This window comes from Neolamprologus multifasciatus, chromosome 15 (assembly GCF_963576455.1).
Source record: "Neolamprologus multifasciatus chromosome 15, fNeoMul1.2, whole genome shotgun sequence".
NCBI classification, from domain to species: Eukaryota; Metazoa; Chordata; class Actinopteri; order Cichliformes; family Cichlidae; genus Neolamprologus; species Neolamprologus multifasciatus.
Window position 1 is genome coordinate 8,120,699 of NC_140453.1, and position 15,418 is coordinate 8,136,116.

The 15,418-nt window shown below is 40.0% G+C and overlaps 1 protein-coding gene across 1 annotated transcript in view; it reads left to right on the top strand.

Moving 5' to 3' along the window:
* Window positions 1-15,418, top strand: part of nbas (NBAS subunit of NRZ tethering complex) — a 188,380-nt gene that overhangs the window by 81,909 nt on the left and 91,053 nt on the right. Inside the window, exons 36-41 of the mRNA XM_085131944.1 lie at window positions 801-884; window positions 2,832-3,005; window positions 3,584-3,697; window positions 4,772-4,895; window positions 10,693-10,769; window positions 11,150-11,287. Of these exons, the coding sequence (XP_084988070.1) occupies window positions 801-884; window positions 2,832-3,005; window positions 3,584-3,697; window positions 4,772-4,895; window positions 10,693-10,769; window positions 11,150-11,287 (711 nt within the window). The remainder of the gene's footprint in view (window positions 1-800; window positions 885-2,831; window positions 3,006-3,583; window positions 3,698-4,771; window positions 4,896-10,692; window positions 10,770-11,149; window positions 11,288-15,418) is intronic.

Sequence of the window (15,418 nt, forward strand, 5' to 3'; positions counted from 1 at the left end):
TAGACATTAGTATACATATACAGTATACAAACGTTAAATCACCAATCACATGGAAGCAACTCTGTGCTTTTGGTCATGTAGACACGGTCATGACTTCTTGAAGTCCAAACAGAGCGTCAGAATGGGGGAAGATGATTTAAATGACTTTGTGGCATGGTTGTTGGTTGGTCTGAGTGTTTCAGAAACTGCTGATCTACTGGGATTTACAAAGAATGGTCTGAAAAAGAGAAAATATTCAGTGAGCAGCAGTGCTGTGACAAAAATACCTTGTTTGTGCCAGAGATGAGAGGAGAATGGCCAGACTTGATAGGAAGGCCAACAGTAACTCACATAACCACTGGTTACAACCAAGGGATCCAGAAGAACGGATCTCTGAACGGACAACACGCCAAAGATGGGCTACAACAACAGAAGAGCATTACAGGTGTCATTCCTGTCAGCTAGGAACAGGAAAGAGAGGCTACAATTTGCACAGCTCCCCAAAATAGAACAACAGAAGATTGGAAAAAGATTGCCTGGTCTATCGTGCTGCAACATTCAGATAGGAGGATCGGAATTTGGGTAACCGACAAGAAAGCATGGATCCATCCTGCCTTGTATTTTGGGCATACTTCTTGACCTTTTAGTCTGAACACGCTTATCCCTTTATGACCACAGTGTACCAGTCTTATAGTTACTTTCCGCATGACAGCACACCATGTTGAAAAGCTTAAATCATCTCAAATATGGAGGAAACTGAATTTGTTATTTCTGGCAAAATAACTCTAATCTCTTGTTTTCCTCCTCCCTCTATCCTGCAGGTGTTGTACCAGGCTGTTAACTATCAAATGGAGCCTGTAAATACAGAGACCGGACGAGAAGGTGACGAGACAGACTCTTTAAAGGTAAATGTATTTTTTTTCTTACAACCCCCTCATTCTGTTTTCCATCACATGCATGTTCTTGTTTGAACTGCCTCCTCTATCCCTGTGTGGGTTTGTTTCTGTCCTGTTCAGTTTGTGTGTTTTCCTGCCGCTCCATATTTGATGAGGTGTAAATCTAGTGTTACGGTGCTCAGCTCCCTTGTTTTATTTATGCCTTCCTTTCTCCTCCCCTTCAGCACTGCCAGCTTTATGATGCCTTGAGTGGGTGTTAATGTTTCATGACTTGCATTTCATCCCCCTTTGTGTGCAAATAGGTGCTCATTTGAAGCTGTCTGTTATCATTTTATTATTGTATTGATGTCCCTCACTTGTATATATTTAAGCTGCCCAAATGTGTTCTGTGTGTGCACCGTGGGCATGTATTTATGCAGCTTTCAGTGTATGAGTCTGTACTGAATAGTTGGCTTTTATTATATCTTTTCATCATATGTATATGTTTTCTTCATTTCATGCTCTTACCCTTAATCCCTTGCTAAATAAAGTATTGATGAAAGGCACTAAATGATTTGGCTCCAGCCCACTGGATCTCCCAAGATGGCTTTGTAAAGATTTTCAAATGTATAGAAAACAGCACTTTATTGAATTTTGTGGTGTACTTATTAATATACATTGCAAAAGGATTGCAACTTTCATTTCCAAATATTAAATGTTAAAGATTCTTGTGGAAGAGGAAGCTCTCAGAGAGGATTAATAACTAAATACTGATGCTGCTTTGAGAGGGGTAATTCAGAAGACCAACAGAACACAAATACCACAATTGTGACTTAACTGTGACAACTTCTTTGACTACCTTACTCTGTTCAAAGTCAACAAAATAGACCACTTCTGAAGCACTCTATCTATATCTAAAAAATGTGGGTTAGGTGGCAGACGCTCTGATTCACCAGCTAATAAAAAGTGGAGATACTAATAAGTCCAAAACAGTTTTGTTTGGTTTCTATAAACATGGAAGGATGTAGAAAGGCTGGGATATGGAAGCAAATTAGGACAAAATATTATTTTGATCATAACTTTGACTGTAGAAATCTGAAGGAAAAATAAGTCAGAAATCCAGAACTTGTGTCAGAATTCTGACCTTTTTCTTGGAATTCTGTTTTTTTTAAAATTCTGACTTTTGTGGAAATTCCAAGGGAAACAATTTAGAGAAAAAAAAAAACATAATTCAAGCGTTATTTTTACAGTTCTGTTGTCTTAGAACTTCGAAATAGTAAAAATTGCTGAGATAAAAGTCATAACTCTTTATGACTCATCTTTGAGTGTTTAGCCAACATAAAAGTTATAATCTTATTTTGAGATGAGCTGAAATTAGCCCATACAGTGGTGTGCATCTAAGATATATGCTAGGTGTGTTTCGAGTGGATTGTAAATAAATGCTGTTGCTTTAAGAAGGAAGCTTTTGCTTTTTCAAGGAGCGAATCACCGAATAAATTTTTTAATTCAGTTGTATAATCTTAGTGACGAAAGTATTAGTGACAGAAATACTTGTTGTATTATGAATCTGTCCTACGTCCGTGTAGACTTTTCCTCTGCCTGTGTGACTTTTGGAAAGTTTTCTGAACAAACACACAATACAGAATGTGTTTCAGAACCAGATGGGCCCTGCTTGAATGCATATTGTAATTCCTCGTTGCACTACATAAATAAACCAGTAAAAGAAAAAGAGCCCTGCACTTATTAAAATGGCTTCTCAGAAGTACCTAATAAAAAATAGAATACAATATTCATGGGTCTAATCTAGCAGTGCAGATCGAGCGATGCTGTGTTTTTATTTACAAAAAGGAGGTGTTATATGCTGCACACTGTTCTCAAATTGTAAAGCCCCTTGTCGTGGGTACTTCTAAAAAGGCTCCAGAGTGACACAATAGAATATGTTTGCCATTAATTTTTCTTCTCTGTCTTTCTCTTCAGCCCCAACCTCGTGTGGGCTCCTCTGTGGGGACAGCAGGAGACCTCCTGCACAGGACTACAGCGAAGACCATGGAAGTCCTGACTACTACAGGACTGAATACCAAGGCTGTTTTGACTGCAGTCAGTGACCACCGCTGGTGGAAGGACTCACTCAATTACCTCCGGCCGCTGCATGTAAGAATCCATCGACTGTGTTGTTTTATTAAGTCTTCGCTGCAGATGAAGTTTTTTTTTTTGTAAAGTTCTTAATGGGTGCACTAACCACCTTGTAGGTTTAAAAAATACAGTTTCTATGCATTTTACTGATATAAATGTATTTATATTCTGTGTAATAATCATGATCAATTAGCCAGCAACAGCGTAGCAGTGGTTATGGATGTATCCGCCTTGTTTTTAACTCTACAGACTAATGGGCTCCATAGACAGATCTCATGTCTGTCTGCACTCCCATACCTCACATGCTTTTGCTCGCAGACTTCAAAAATAACCAATCAAGAGCTCATCTCCTGCATAATTAATTGGCCCTCCTGTTGAATATTTCAATATCTGGTGGCTGCACGGGCCCGACGGTCGCCCGGGTGGAGATTGATGGCGTCTCTGGTGTTGGCAGCAATTGGGAGGGGTGATCGTGATTGCGGCTTTCTAAAGAAAGAGGAAAAATTGCATTGATGTTAGCTGTGGGACAGGGAAAAAAATATGACAGTGTTGAGGGCATGTTGTGAAAGTTTAATGATGTTTTGATGGCTCCTCAGGGCCGTGATTCAGGAGCCACTAGCCAGGAAGGGGCATGTGAGAACGCCAACTTGGAGCGCCAAGGCTGCAGCCCCTTTTATCAGGATCTCATTGAGGATCCCTATGTAGACACGGTGAGTGGCTTAAGACCAGTGTTTCTCGTAGCTCTTTGCTTCGTACATTCTTATCAACCTTCTTTCTTCTTATGTTTTGTTTTCTCACCCCAGGGCATCCTTTCAAATTACAGCAAAAACTGCATGAGTAGGCTTATGACTGGGCAATTAATTAGATTTTCTTGCTATGACTTATACATTCTTTAAAAAGCAGTGTTGAGACAAAATGAATATTGATTTCAGACTGAACAATTATAATGCCAAGTACTAACAGAAGGGACTTTGGACTACTGGTATGATGCTAAAAGTAATCCAAAAGAAAAGAATGTCAACAGAAGGAATTATAGGGATACAAAAGAGTAAAAGTAAGAAAAGGAGTAGATTGACCTTAGTACCTGGGAAGTGGTCGCCTCTGGGCTATGACTGGGCTTTTTACTCAGAGACACAAATCATACGGAGAGCTGAAAGAGCGGACGGGAGGGGAAACGGAGAAGGCCGATACATCTCCTCTTATGACATTTTAATAGGCTTCTCCAAATCCCTTCCTTCACTTCATCGCCAGCATTCATCCATCTTCCATCATCCATCTACCAATAATTACTCCCCACATCCATCTGCCCATGAGCTGGCTGATCAATGGGATTAGTTTTTACCTTAACAGTTGCAATGAAGGGAGTGGGGATTGAGGAGAGACTGATTGAGAGAGAAAGAGAGACAAATGCAACGGGACTGAAAGATGGATAGAGACAAAGTGGCGAAGACGGACAGGACACACTCTGCGTTGAAGCGATAGCTCTGAGACCGAGCAAGAGCAGAAACTTTATTGTCCGCCTCTCAGACACATGAGAAATAACTTGTATACAAGAAACCTATAAAAGACTTTTTAAAAGAGCCTGGTTTTGAAAAGCTTTACTTGGCTCTGAAGTTCATTTGTTCACTCAGTCTCTCATCTGTCTGACTCCTTGAGAATGAAGATATTCAGTCATCTTCATCATGTCTCGCTGTGCTTTTTCTAGTCTGCTCAGATATGGGGAGGGTTGCCTTAATATAAAGAAAAGTACTATATCACTCTTCCTTTGTCATTCTTTCTTTTAGAGTCAAGATGTGTATTCATTCTACAAAGAAGTGCCTGCAGAAAACTTTGCTGAGGTTTTGCTGAGGACTGGAAAATTGGCTGAGGCCAAAACTGAGGGAAAAACCCCGTTTCCTGCTACAGAAGGTAAGCATGTGGCCTACATAGACATAGATTTTCTAGTAACGGGTTAGCTACCTTAATCCTTCGGGTCACAGATTCAATAAGCTGCTGGAAACATTCCTCAGAGATTTTGGTCCATATTGACGTGTTAGCGTCACACAGTTGCTGCTGATTTGCCGGCAATACATCCTAAATGCCAATCTCCCGTTCTACCACATCCCAAAGGTGTTCTATTGGATTGCAATGTGGTGACTGTGGAGGCCATTTGAGTAAAGTGAACTCATTATTATGTTCAAGAAACCAGTTTGGAATTATTTGAGCTTTGTGGCATGTTCTGCTGGAAGCAGCCATCAAATGATGTGTACACTGTCAGTAGCAATAGTCAGGTAGGCTGTGAAGATTACACAATGCTCAGTTGCTATTAAGCATTTGGTGGTCCAAGGTGTGCCAAGAAAACATTCCCCACACTATTACACCATCGCCAGCAGAAGCCTGAACCGCTGATGTAGAAGACAGTGTTGTTTATCTGACCTGTTCTTAGCTGACAAGAGTGGCTCCCAATGTGCTCCTCTGCTGTTGTAGCCCACCTGCTTCAAGGTTAAATGTGTTTTGCATTCAAAGATGGTCTCTTGGTTGTAACGAGTTGTTCTTTGAGTTACTGTTTCCTTCCTGTCAGCTCAAAGAAGTCTGGCATCAACAAGGCATTTTCTCCCACGGAACTGCCGCTCACTGGACATTTTCTCTTTTTAGGATCATTCTCTGTGAACCCAGAGATGGTGGAAACTGCTAATCCCAGTAGATCAGCATTTTCTCAAATACTCAGACCAGCCCGCCTGGCCTTAACAACCACGCCACGTTTAAAGCCATTTAAATCACCTTTCTTCCCCGCTCTGATGCTCCATATGAACTTCAGCAGGTTCTTTTCATCATGTTTACATGCTTAAAAGCAGGGAGTTGCTTTCATGTGATTGGCTATTTAGCTATTTGTGTTAACAAGCAGTTGAGCAAAGTAGCCACTGAGATTATACAACAAATATATTGCCATAAAATAGTATGTAAAGTCTGGAATTTGTTTCTTTATTGCCATTTCTTCTGGATGAAGTCTGTTTCCTGGGTCTTTCTCTTTCTTTGCCTTTGCCTGTTTTTCTGCTTCCTACACTGAGCATGTTTGAGTGCTTTAGCCAGGAAAGGGTTTCTAGGGGGAGTAGCCACAGTACTGAATCATTTTTATCTACACACAATTTGTGGATGGCGGACTTCTCAATTTATAAACTCTCATACAATTCCTTGTTTCCATTTTGTAAGAACTTTTTTTTGCATCAGCAGAAGCTTCTTTCTCCAACCCGAGCCTCTGATTTATTTTTGGTATTCAGGGTTTCTGACTTCTAATTTCATAACCAACCTTTAATAAAATTTATAACCTCACTGTTTATTATTCTTGGTGTACTACAACTCAATTCTACTCCAGATTGGATTTTGGAATCAGGCTGAATTTGAGTGGAGTTTTTGAGGGCTAGTTGTTCAGACTTTTTGACCTTGTCTGTCGCTGCTCACTAAGTCAATGTGCTTACCATTTTTGCTGTATAATTTAAATTTGAAATGGTAGTTATTGGTACATTGATTTGGCAAGATCTCAACTGTCAGGTTGCTTGTAAAAATTTTCCAGGATTTCAAATTATTATTATGATAATGCAGCTTCTAAGTGTTTGATCGAGGCTGAATTTTGTTTAACTTGAGCTTTTTCCTCAGCGCTCCATCTTAGTGAAGCTGGATGGTATTTGCACAGCGTAGTTGGCTTCCTCCTTGACACCCTGCCCTCTTCTCTTCTCATCTATCTTAGCCTGGGAGCCCATATATGGTCGACTAGGGGACAACACGGGAAGAATAGCCTCACTGATTAATTAATGTATCCGCACGCATCCCACCGCATCAGTAAATAATGCTGCATCACTGCGAAGATACTAGAGAGATAGCATCAAGTCAAAACATCAAGGCCACACTGCATGATGGATCACAGCTGCTGGCGAAAATCAATGACACTACAAAAATAAACGTGTGTGTGTGTGTCTGCGTGTAATACAAATGCATGTAAAATTCCACACTTGCGGTCACATTTTCACACATCCACACTTTTCAGCAAATCCAACTTCTCTGCAGTTGCCGCTGTCATTCAAATGAATATCTCTCTCTCCTTAAAAGTCACCTTCCCTTCGGAGCAGCTGCAGAGTGCGACGTGTCGAGAAAGAGAAAAGCCACTCTGGACAGCATCGCGTCCGATAACAACCTTCGATTAATGACTGGTGTATCGGCCCGCCGCGCTGGCTGTCCTTAAAAAACAGACTAGGAGATGGCCTTTAAGAAAATAAATATATCGATTTTTCACCTGGCCTAGATAAGTTGGAGGTAATTAATGATGACACAAGTGGAAAGTGACTCAATGGGATTGAGCTGAGTAAGGTGCAGACACAAGCATTTGATGTGAAGACAAGTGGGGAGAAAGAGAGAGGTAGAGACACACACATATTTGCACACATGACTCCGAACTCCGCTGACACACAGCATGGAGTGCTGCCATTTGCCAAATGTTGACCAGGCTCTAATCAGTTGTTTTTCCCCACACTGCCTGCACAGGTGAAATAGTAATAGGTTAGTGTCTCACCGACCTACTAACAATGTGCTCGATTTAGCTGACACAGGAGCAGGAGTGTGTGTGTTTGTGTGTGTGTGTGTGTGTGTGTGTGTGTGTGTGTGTGAATGCAGATACACAAAAACAGCCCATCTAATGCACCCACTTTTCTGTGTGTTGTCTCTATCACTTTCTCTGTACTCACTCACAAGCACACACACACACACACACACACACACACACACTCACACTCACTCACTCACTCACTCACTCACTCACTCACTCACTCACAAGAAGAAATGTTGTATGCTTTAAAGGCAGGGTTATCTATTTAGTGTGTGTGTGTGTTTACCCCTCTGGTAATTCCTGTCCCGATGGTATCTGTAGCTTTAGAGAGGCGTGTAATCAGCTCATTCTGAGGTGTAGCTCATTGAAACCCGTGGGGTAGGAGAGGAGGGGAGAGAAAAACGAGCAAGGGAGAAGGGTGGGCACACTGCTTAAGAGAGCTGTTATTTGTCCTGAAACTAGTGCATTACTTCACTGCTGCTCGCACATGCAACGCCGTGCACCTTCAGCCATGCCCTTCCAACCATGTGTGCGCACATATGCATATTAGTGTGCATTTTGTTCTACAGTGTGACTCTTCCTGTGCCCTGCCTCTGTCTCCCTCCCAGTGTCCATGCTCTACTTTTCTCTGTCTGTTTCATTTTGTCTCGGGCTCTTATCACCAACGCAGGCTTCTGTTCTCCTTGGGTCTCAGACTACAAAGTGATTCTGTCTGATCCTCTCTGCTGCCTTCCGCTGTTTCCTCAGAGTATGTTCGTTGGTGATTGATTAACTGAGACCATCCGTGCGCTTACAGTGTTTGGAATTTATCAAGTTCCTCTACATATTTTTAATTGTAATCATGTGAGTGCTGTTGTGTGTTTTTGGTCTCATTGTGTCTAACTATTGTGGCCTAGAGGGAAGCTGTTTGGGTTAACTCCATCCTTGTGCCCAGAGCTCTGTAGACACTCCAAAACCCATCAGCCTTAGGGGCACTGCATAAACATGGACTGGTTCCCAGTTTCATACTCGTGCTAACTCTGAATGGGATTAGTTTTTATTCGCTTATGAAAAGCTAATCAATATGCATACTAATTAGTTCTCAATCATTAAATGTTTGCTGCTGCTGTACCACCATAAACCCCACAAGTTCACAAGTTCTGCACGTGAATGCAGAATTTTAAAAGTAAATTTTAAATGGTGATCGTGCAGCAAACATTTCAGTGTTTTAAAAAAATCTTTGTGATTCTGTTTGGGATTTTTAATGCTGTATTTATGTAATATTGGCAGGAGAAAAAGAACAGAAAAACTTCAGTCCCATTACCAGTCATGACAGCACTGTTGCCCTGCCAGTGATTCTGAGTACTTTGGCATGGTCAGTTCATGATTGGCTTTCAAGTCCAGAGTACTGAGTTATAGAAGCCGAAATTTCAGTGGCTAAGCAGCCATCTGCCCAATGTAGGGGTTAGTGTGTGTGTCGCCATGGCAGTTGAAAGGCATTTAAGTTATGTCACATAATAACATGCCTTGTATCTGAATAACTACAAATAAGCCTGAAAGACTTATTTATGCTCGTAAGGGAAAACTTAGTGGAAGGCATGGCAGTTCAGTAGTTATGCTATCACCTCACTACGAGAAAGTTGCTGGTTCCCAGTACACTGACTTCCTCCCACAGTCCAAAGTTATGCATACATATAAACTGGAGGTTAAATGATGTTTCTAAAATGTCTTTGGATGTGAGTGATTCAAGTATATAGAACCCCGTAAAGCACTTTGATTGATCAGTAAGATTAAATAAATGCCAGTTCATGTATTAGAATGTGCTCTGAAAGCCTGCCTTTCATTATATATACAACGTTGTACATATAAAATCATATTACATTCAGACTGTGACTGTGGAATACATGTTGGAAGCTTTTACCTTGGTCTGTCATATGTATGTACTGTGTATCGAGTGTCGTTTTCTTATGTAGCTGCTTTATACAATAGCTTATATGAGGTTCATATAGATTGAAATAATAAGATGAAACTTGCAATATGAAAAGAAGAAGCCTCAAGCTTAAAAAGCCTATATATATATAAACTGTATAACCAACTGTTTAGTCAGTTCATCTATACACTGTAGGCCTGAAAATGCAAAATCAAATCACCAAATTACAAAACAACCGCAGGTGTGACTGAGACCAGAACAAAGGTTACGATCATAGATGGGTTTGGTCTGAGCCATATCTACTTGCAAGAAGAAAAGAGGGCCGATCAGCCTGCTACTTGACGCCCTTCATACATATTCTGTTTTATTTTTTTAATGTATTTGTGTTTGTGTATATATACTATTTTAATATAATTTAGACTTGATCATAGAACTCATTGGCGCTGTCCCATCACAATAGAATCGCACGTTTTTTACTACCTTCTTTTACTCATGCAATGCAAATAGCTTAGTTTAGTTAAGTTTGTGTTAAGTACTTAGTCTGCTTTGTTTATAGACCTGTTGAGGCCTGTAGTGAATCTCAATCTAATCTTTCTCATAAAGGCTGGTGTTGTTTTCACCTTGTGAGTCTGTCGGTGTTTAATCATAGCTAAATGTGGTCCCGCTGACAGCTTGTGTAGCTGTGATTGAACTGAGATGGCTGTGTTAGAATTGGAGAACCCTTTTGGGGGGTTAGGCTGCCTCCCTAAGAGAAAGGTGCAGCATACAGAGTTGGTGTTGGTAGCCACGCAGAGGCAAATTTTGCATTCAGGGGATTCACTATTAAAGTGCACTTTGATTAAGTTTGTGCTCATCTGGAGAGCACTTATTAGAAAAGGACCCATACTTTGTCTTTGCCTAATAAATACAATCTGTATTTGAAACAGGTTGTGAGCTTGCAGAAACCTGCACATTCATAGCCAAGTCCACTGTATACAGGTAGATGTAGACATACATGCAGTAGTTTAGTGTGAAGGTGGACAGAAACCAAACCTTTCAGGGATTTTAAGTTTTTTTTTTTTCTTCATTTGTGTCCAATATTCCTTCTTCTAGTCCTGTATAGTGTTTCCTGACATATTTCTGGAATATTAAAACATATCTGTTTAGATAGTTGGTTTTTTTTGGGGTTTTTTGGGTAATCGGTGGTTTATAAACGTCTCGCTTCTCTCTGTCCTTTACAGTATTGCTCCAGCTGGCCAACGATGCATTTCCCAGGGACATGATGCTGGCTCTGTCCTACTTACTTGCTCTGCCTCAGGTAGGGGGACACTCGCACACGTTCTAGTAACAAAAGGAGTTGGATTTTATTTTATTGAGACCATCAGATAGTTGAGCTAATGCATTTTGTCTGCATGATCGATGTCATTTGACATTTTACACCTTTGATTTGACCTCTCATGTCATTAGACATTTCACAAGTTGTAAATATGCACCTCTCTTTGTGTAACAGTGTGAGAACAGTCCACCGTTATAGGCTAGGCTGTGCAAAGACTGAAAACAGAGGCGAGATGTAATGCAGTAGTCTACTTTCATCTCAGGCCTCTTGATTTAGAATATGCTGAAAGCAAAGAGTCAATTTGTGAAAATGCCACTATGATCGTTTGTCTTGCATGTCCTTATATTTGTTCTTACCTGCAGGTGCTGGATGCCAACAGGTGTTTTGAGAAGCAGTGTCACTCGGCCTTGTCGCTCCAACTTGCTGCCTACTACTACTCCCTGCAGATCTACTCGCGCCTCATGCCCTGCTTCAAGGACAAGAACCACACCCTTTACCAGGTCAGTGTATTTCTGTGTATGAGGGAGTGTTTGGATGGTTGAATGAATAAATGTTCTGATGTTACCTTGGGAAGACACTAGATGTACGTCTGTGATGTTGTGTAGCCAAAACTGTTTTGTTCCACAGCTCGGAAATACAAAAAAAGAGCGTTTCAGAACTGGGGTGTTTGTTTGCACGTCATCTTTTATTTTGAAAAAGAAAAATCTCTATGCTGTTCTTGTGTATGACTTCTGCCCTGCCTCATCTGCTCTACAGCATGACTTGGCTTCTGTCAAAAATAGATTCACCACATATTTTTAGTCATGTGGTGCAGAAAGCTGCTTTTGGGATGCTTAGAAAATGCACTGCAGTGCAGCTGTTGAACGCACAGACAAAAGAATCCAGTTTTAAGCAGCTAGGACATAAAATCTTGATGTGTTGTGAACAGATTATTTTTTGAAGATAGGTCTTGAAACTTTAGAGCCTCAGTGCAGGAGTTGGCTCTTTAGGGAGTGCATTTTACTGGTTGGGAGGATCATAGCAAAACAGTGTTTCACCTGTGGTTTAAGTTTGTTTCAAGGTTGCTCCAATAGCGGGTGGAGTGATAAATAGATGTGTGTATGGCTTTTGAAATGACATTTTATGTATGCTTTTGTTTAACATTTATTTAAGGAGGAAATAGTATCATAGACATTAAATGTCAGAGCAAACTGTCCACAATCGCAAGAAATGCATCTGTGTGAGTCTGGGTGATCTAACAGTGCAAATGTGATTTGATTTATAAATAAAGATTGAGCCAGTTAATTTCAATAATAATCAGCATTCTACCATTAGCAGCTCAGATTTGTAAGTCACAAAGGAGCAGGTGAAGAAGGACAAGGAAGCCAGTACTAACCAGTATAATACAGTGGGAGTGTAGGTTTACTGCATGTGTGTTTCTGTCCAGAAAAAGCATGGCCATTCGCATCAATGAGAGGCAGCTGAAGGGGAATCAATATGTTTAGATAGGGCGCAAACCCCTTTGTTAGAAATTGATGGACACTGTGTTGGGTCTGGGAGGTCATTTAAGTCTGACAGCTCAGGTGCAGGTCTGCATTATTGCAAACTATACCTCCCTATGAGCCTGAAATCTGTGTGTGATAGGAGCGTGCGAGATCCTAGAGTTTTTAGAAGACTGGAGACGAGGCAGATCAACTCGATCATATAAAAACAATGAAATGTAAGAAAAGATGCATAATATTATCATCCAGTGTAAGGTTTATGATACATAAATGCCCTAAATTAACAGTACTGGTAATTCCTAAATGCATTATTTATGTTTCTATAAGGGTTAATCCAGTAGCATGTGCAGGCTTTTTAAATAAAATGATATTTTTTAATGCAAAAATATAATTATTGTAATTATCTTTGAAGTTTTGAATTCACTGTCATACTGTCAACAGAAACATTGTTTCGTTGGTTGAATATTATCCTTGATGCAGCGTGAATTCTGTTTGTCTGCCAAAGTAAGGAGCAATATATAATTTTCAGTTTTAAATAGGTTTTTTTTTTTTTCTTGTTTTCATGACACGTGTACTCACACTCATATATACACATTCGCCTTTGTTTTCTTTTTCATACAACATACATTCAGCTCTATCCTAGCCCTTGACGTTTGCCATTATATTTCAGTATTACTCACCTTACCATTTAGCGGTTCTCATTCTCATTTGATTCCTTCAGTTATCTTTCATTACAAATAAATTAATGGATTTGAAGACTATTTTGCTGCACATCTTAGTTTTGTTATGACGATAGAATAGTGGGATCAGCGAGTGACAAAAAAATGCCAAATAATAATTAGCCATCAGAAATGGAACAAACTGGGAAAATGACTGTAATTATCCTTTTACACATCTGAATACTAATGCATTTTAATTGTGCTTTAGTTTAAACCAGCAATGCATTGTGTGCCAGCTATTGCTCGTGAAGAAGTTTTAAGCATGTTTCTGTGTAAGGCAGGTAAGGCAAGAAAAACAAGAGATCAGAAAATGTGATTGAGAAGTGAAAGAAGAGGCTGCAAAGTGGGGTTGGGGGTGGGGGGTGATTGGCAGAGAATAACTGAAGAAATGGCTCTGACCTTTTCTTTGAGTGGACCCTGGCTCTCAGGGGTTTTAGTGCAGGTAGAAGAAGGGAGGTAAAATGTTGAAATAAAAGAACAGAAAAAAGGAAAGAGGCTAGCAGAAGAAGTGGATAAGTGTGTCCCAGTTGACATTCAAGGTTAGAATTGCACGCTCTCACATTCCCGCTCACACAAGCACGCCAGTAAGTTGCTCTCCGCGCACACACTCATCCGCACAGTGACGCACACATCCTTCCTGCATCCTAATGGCAGTAATCACTCCCTGAACTCCTGCCTCAAGTGAAGTTCAAGTCCATTAACTTAAAATATATACAGCTTTTTCCTTCTGCTTCACACTTTAGCAGTTGTACTTTCATTTTTAGCTCATTTCTTCATTTTTTTCCTTTTTCTTTTTTTTAAGTTGTCATTTCCTTTTCCTTTTTTTCCAGTCTTAGTATGTTCTACAAGAGTGAGTGCTTGTTATCATTATGTTCCAGGTCTCGTCTTCGCTCGCCTCTCTTATTGAAGAAGTAGTGGCCATTTTTACCAACAGTGAAAGAAGCGTTATTGGAAAAAAACTTTCAACCTATCTACTCTCTTTCTCCACTTTCACATGTTTTTTTTCTTATTGGATTTTTTCCCCTCTCTCCTCTGCTGTGTGCTTTTTTTATGTTTCCTTTTATGCCCCACCATTGTCAGTTAAGTCAAATGGTTTGCTTTGTTGGTATGACATTTCTGGTTTATGTGTTTCCATGATGCTTCTCTCCATCCACATTATGCTGCTCTGTCCGCTATCGCTTCCTGTTCATTCTGCGTTCGTTTTAGGCTTTTTTCCCAATAGGCCTGCCTCACTCTTGTTGAATCTCAGGCCTCTCTATTTACAATACTATCTTAACTGTGCGTGCTTTATACAATTTTCTTGTGCTTTCTTTAGCTCTCGCTTTCTCTTATCTATTAAGGCGCACATTGTACTTAATGTGATATTGCATTTCAGATATGTTCATGCGCACGCTTGCTTTGCATTGCAAATGAGGTTATGGGGGGAAAAAATTACCTACCAAAGCATGTGTTTTTTATATTTGGGCATACGTGAAGCATTTGCGCGCCTGCTTTTGTTTTTTGCATTCATATATCACAGTTGGCACACATTATCGTATGCGCTCCAGTTTAAGATCTGTTTTCCTGTGACAGCGGGGGGGCGCATTTGTATGTGCGTTTGTGTGTTGTGATGTGTCACGCTGTCTCAAAGTGTTTCCCACTTGGTACTTGAAGAGCAGTAACACTGTCTCAATAACTCTCACGCTCTTTCAATTCTCTTGTCGCTATCACATAATTCCATGCCCAGGCAATAAGACGCCAAACACTCAAGCCACTGAAGTCATTCAATTGCAAATAGAAATGGAACTCTCTGTGGATTTACTCAAGGTGTTTGATGCGTTTTTAAAGCCTCAATGAACAGCTTGTTTTTACATTTTATTTCTTTTTTTTAGATGTAGAGGTTTTGTAATGGGTACTGCCTTCAAAAGGAAAATTACAAAATACGATAAAGGAAATGATTACAATCAGTTTTTGGATCAAAACTAGTCAAACATACAACATTTAATCACATTAAACATTAATAAAATGCAAATTAGTAAATGTTACACATGCTATATTAAAGCTCTTATTTATTGTTCACTGTCAAAATGAGCCTTATCTAATCAGCGTATAACTCAGTATACAAGTATTATGTATAATACTTGTGACTGCTGCTTGACATTTATGTTTTCACTGACATCATTCATACAGAGTTGCTTGGGCTTCCCATAAATATGTTAGCAAGAGGTTAGCGTTAAATATGCAATAATTAAAATCAACACCACTCACAAGTTGGTATATTGCTATAAATACTGAGTGTTGTAGGAATCCTAATTTTCCCAAGAATTATGCAATAGTTCTATAATATCTGATTTATAAACCTGACACAACTCTAGCGGGAGTTGTTGAGTTGGTGTGTTATAGCAGTGTTTCCCAACCTGTGCCGCGAGAAATGGTCAGGTGTGCCGTGGAA